The 4,366-nt window shown below is 39.4% G+C and overlaps 1 protein-coding gene across 3 annotated transcripts in view; it reads right to left on the reverse strand.

Annotated features, from left to right (window-relative positions):
* Positions 1 to 693: 693 nt before the first annotated feature.
* LOC135476782 (uncharacterized) overlaps positions 694 to 4,366 on the reverse strand; it is a 17,390-nt gene continuing 13,717 nt past the window's right edge. For all 3 annotated transcript variants that reach the window (XM_064756912.1, XM_064756914.1, XM_064756913.1), the window contains 2 exons: positions 1,349 to 1,452; positions 694 to 801 (listed from right to left, as the gene is read on the reverse strand). In XM_064756912.1, coding sequence (XP_064612982.1) covers positions 1,382 to 1,452 — 71 coding nt within the window. In that variant the 3' untranslated portion in view covers positions 694 to 801; positions 1,349 to 1,381. The remainder of the gene's footprint in view (positions 802 to 1,348; positions 1,453 to 4,366) is intronic.

The raw sequence follows: 4,366 nt of genomic DNA on the forward strand, positions 1-4,366 counted from the left end.
CAGCCCTATATATATATATATATATAAAGGGGGCTGTTTTCTTGTCGTTTGGTTACTAATGAAACTTTTTGCTTAGTTTAAGCAGTAACTTGGCATTCTTACCATAGAAGGCTGTCACTAAAGGTGTCATAGGTTCTGAAAAGATGTCGTTCCTCAGTTTGGCCAATGCAATACTTGTTGTATCTTTTTCTCCAGGTAGTCTACCCCATCAATACTCCTACATTCAGCACTGATGAACAGGGCATTTTGGAACAACTGAAATAGGTGAAAAACATCAAAGAGATTAGGACCACGGCGTTTATTGAACTGAAAGGAAGCGAAAACACATTTTCTGTTCTTGTCACATTTTACGACCCAGGTAGACACGCAGGCGGATAACAGATATATTCTTATTTCTATAAAAATGCACGGAAAAAAATCTGTGAATACGTGGGCTCTTCATTTTGTTGTAACACGAACCTTAAATTGATTACGTGATTCTTGGACTAAAAGTAACGCTGGATCTCCAAAACATTCATTAAAAACAAAACTAAAGACTTGGTTTATAAATACCATATTGGGTGAAAATTTATTTATTTGATTGGTGTTTTACGCCGTACTCAAGAATATTTCGCTTCTACGTACCTGAAGTAAGCTAATGCAGTTCAGAAAAAACTTCGCCGTGCGAATCTTCAGTTATAGAAAGCATCTGAAAGGGTTGATTTATTGGTTTTTAACCAGGTCATGTAGATCACTGACATCCTATCAGATGGGCATTGGATAGTTCGGACATCTTGGTGATTGGTTCGTCCTCATGTCGATCTGACCAAACAAACATTATTCAATGCTTAACTAACGGAGTATTCACTGATTTGATACGCTTGAGGATTTACGTCGTAGTTAGTTCGCTCATATTACGACGAGGGGTACTAAGGTGTATGGACACACACTGTGGGAGGGTGAGTACAGGCGGCCACAAAGCTGCAGTTTCATACCGAAGACACATCAGACACGACACTACTGAAATATCATGCTGAAAATACCAAACATGACACCACTGAAGTATCATGCCGAAGACACCAAACATAACATCACTGAAGTATCATGCCGAGGACACCAGGCTTTTTTAGAAAATTCTTAGAGAAAAGGAGAGGGCAAGTAACCATATCCTCCCACCATAGGCTGCCGCCGTCGTATAAGTGAAATATTCATGAGTTCGGCGTAAAACATCAATCAAATAAACAAATAGATTTCAGACCATATATGATAACGTTGTTTTTGTTCCCACTGATTCAAAATATGCATTCAACACCGCTAATGAATTGATAAATGTTAAATGTTAATAAAAAAATATATAAATGTATCTTACTCAAGCAGGCATGTTTCTTTTCCACGGCTTTTTCTACGCGAACATCAGCTCTTCTATGATATCAGAGAATTCCTTATTGCGTCTCTCCATCACTGGTGTGTGCTCTGGAAATCAATCATGTTCACAAAGGAGCAATATTTAAGACTTAAAGGATAGATGAAAAAGGTAATACAAAACGACGAAAATGAAGAAGTGTGTGCATATTTTCTATTTTTAATAACGTCTCCGTTTGATGCATATTTTCCATCTATGGTCGAAAACATTCGGAAATGATGTCATCTATCAACCTACTTGGAACGCGGGGCCAGCTTGGCGCGTCTAGTTCGACCTTTGACCTCAACAACGTCGTTTTGATAACTATCACCGTTGACCTCATCACAGTCGTCCACTTTATTTCCGAACTGACCGGTGGGTCCTCTGGAAACTGTAGTTTAAAGCCATTTCTCACCCCAAGATGTCAGCTGAGAAGCTTTTTTAGTACATTTACATGTTAGGCTCCATCATATACCCCAGCATATTTTTATCCTTTAACTCAACACTCAATTACTCCCAGCCATCTGTCGTTTATATATTCTCCTAAAACAGTATTATTTTGTCCACTGAAGACTATAACCTTGCCGTTACTTGGGATATTGGAAAAAATGAAGAAAAAAATATATGCTGGTTGTTTTATTTCGTGCTATTATTAAAGGATATATGGAACGAAGAGTGCGGTTTTAAGCAAAGATAGGACAACAATATTGAGATTTTTTTCCCGTTTTTGAGATATACTTTACATTTTTAACAACCCATCTATTTATGCATTTTTCCATCATCATCGCTGCTCAGATATATTCGGATCAATTTAACGCCCCCCATATCTCCCTCTCTCGATTCGGGGACTTCACACAAGTAAAATTCTTTTCATAGTTGTCACCACTGAAGTCACCGGAGCAGGCTACCCAAGAAGAAAGATGATTAGCTCTTTTGTACATACACACGTTAGGCCAAATCATGTGCAAACATCATGTGCTCCATAATAAAAAATTAAAACCAAGCGTTTCGTGTAAGTTTTAAGTACTATTTGATATTTAAAGTTATCCTGACTTAATTAAGAACGATTTCATCTATCTCTGCTCATGAATGATAGCTATCACACTTCAGCCGTAGAAGATTAACCTGGTCACACCTACAACTTTTTTGCCTTTATTTTGTATTTTGTAAGTACTATGCTCTAAACTTTATTCATAATTACTGGCTTATTTTTTCATGTCTTCCAGACACTAAAGCAATGGTCCGCGAACGCGCTCAAATTGACAATCTACACACAGTTACCATCCTTGTCAAGGGCGCTGGGGACGGTTCTATTTCGTTAATAAAATAGAAAGGATGCGTTGTGCTGTCAGAACGTCTGTTTCTTCAAAATTTGACACATTACATTGTCCAAGGACAAAGGCAAAATGAATTTACATATAACTCGTCAGGCAGTTAAGTTTAAAGGAGAATTATTTACCATTACCCACATCATGTGGCCAACCGGCACTTATCCCGTGTATGGGATATAAAGAGGTGGCATCAAACAACAAGAATTTAGGTACTAACCACGACATTTGGATTAGCGCAACATGGGGCAACGATTCGATTTTTTAACGTTCTCTTACTTGTCGCCCCTCCAAAAGTAGCGGAATGCTGGTATTACAAGCAAGCGATGGGAGTGAGCGGCTTGTGTTCAATGGTGGCACACATCTCCCTTGATACTGAGTCAGCGGTACACAAACCACTATCTCCACGCCACTGCAGACACTGTTCAGAGCCACGCTGGTGTTGGAATATAGGGGATAATGTCCGTAACTGGCCACTGGAACGAATCCAGCCGAGAAATTACAAAATAGCTAAGGCCGTGGGAAGAACACCACCGCTGTTTGAGCAGTGTTTTACATCTTACGCAGTCGTCGGATGTCTCCGTGGCTTGTGTCCACGCGCCTGGCTCCATAGATACTGTCACCCCAGATGACAAAGTTGTAGGCCTGTGTCTGCCTAAATCGGCTTCACATGCTCATCAAATTCTGGGCAACGCTACCATCTCAGGAAGCACCTTTCATTTTAACTTCAACTAAATCTACAGGTTTCTCCACGTAATAAATCGTTCACTTCTGACAGTTTTTTTTATTGGTTTGACTTAAAATCATCATTCCTCCATCGTCGCAAAACTGGTCAAATTTAGAGCTCGAACTGACATTGAAAGGTTCTAAATGTGCATTTATTGGCCAATAACTGTAACGTGCCTCGCTCTGATTGGATGATTTATTTCCCACCCATTCCACTGACATGGACTTGTCCAAAATCATAACGACACAACCTAGACCGTTACATATTAACAAAAAGGAGAAAGCGGTTGTTTTCGGTGTTATCACCCCTCTCCCACCCACCTAATGGCTCCATTATTTCATAATGGTATGTTAGAAAAGAAATAAAACGTAGTTTGCCATGCTCAAATCACCGAGATAATGCACAGCAGACCATGAGTTTGTTGTCCACTGTTGAAGAACTCGGGATGCCCCCTCGTTTAAACACACTCTTAGTTGGGGGCTGTGTGCAAATATGCACATTAAATAGAGATGACCTTTCAAACAACGTCGAATGTGTCACGCTACAGGCCCGCCGGTACATTTATCTCCCGAGTAATATCATTTCATGCTGTTTATGTTTATTAAATAAAAAAATTGAGTTTTTTTTTTAGCTTGTTAGATTTGCTTGTGATTTATATCAAGGGGAACTATCGGAATTTCCTTCAGTGTTATTTAGCATAGCTTATACATATCGCATCTGTTTTTCCATTTTTGATATTTTACACCAGGCGCCGAGAAGTGGAAAAAGAAACATTTGCTTTATGACGTTCCAGTCTGGGCTCAGCGGTATGACGCCATAATACATGTACAGTAAACTTTTACATTTCTACGTGACGCAACAATAAGACACAACGTCATACATACACAGCTTTGAGGTACCCAGGTCAACTGCAATGGAATAAGTTTGCCG

This window comes from Liolophura sinensis, chromosome 10, assembly GCF_032854445.1.
Source record: "Liolophura sinensis isolate JHLJ2023 chromosome 10, CUHK_Ljap_v2, whole genome shotgun sequence".
In the NCBI taxonomy this organism is placed as follows: domain Eukaryota; kingdom Metazoa; phylum Mollusca; class Polyplacophora; order Chitonida; family Chitonidae; genus Liolophura; species Liolophura sinensis.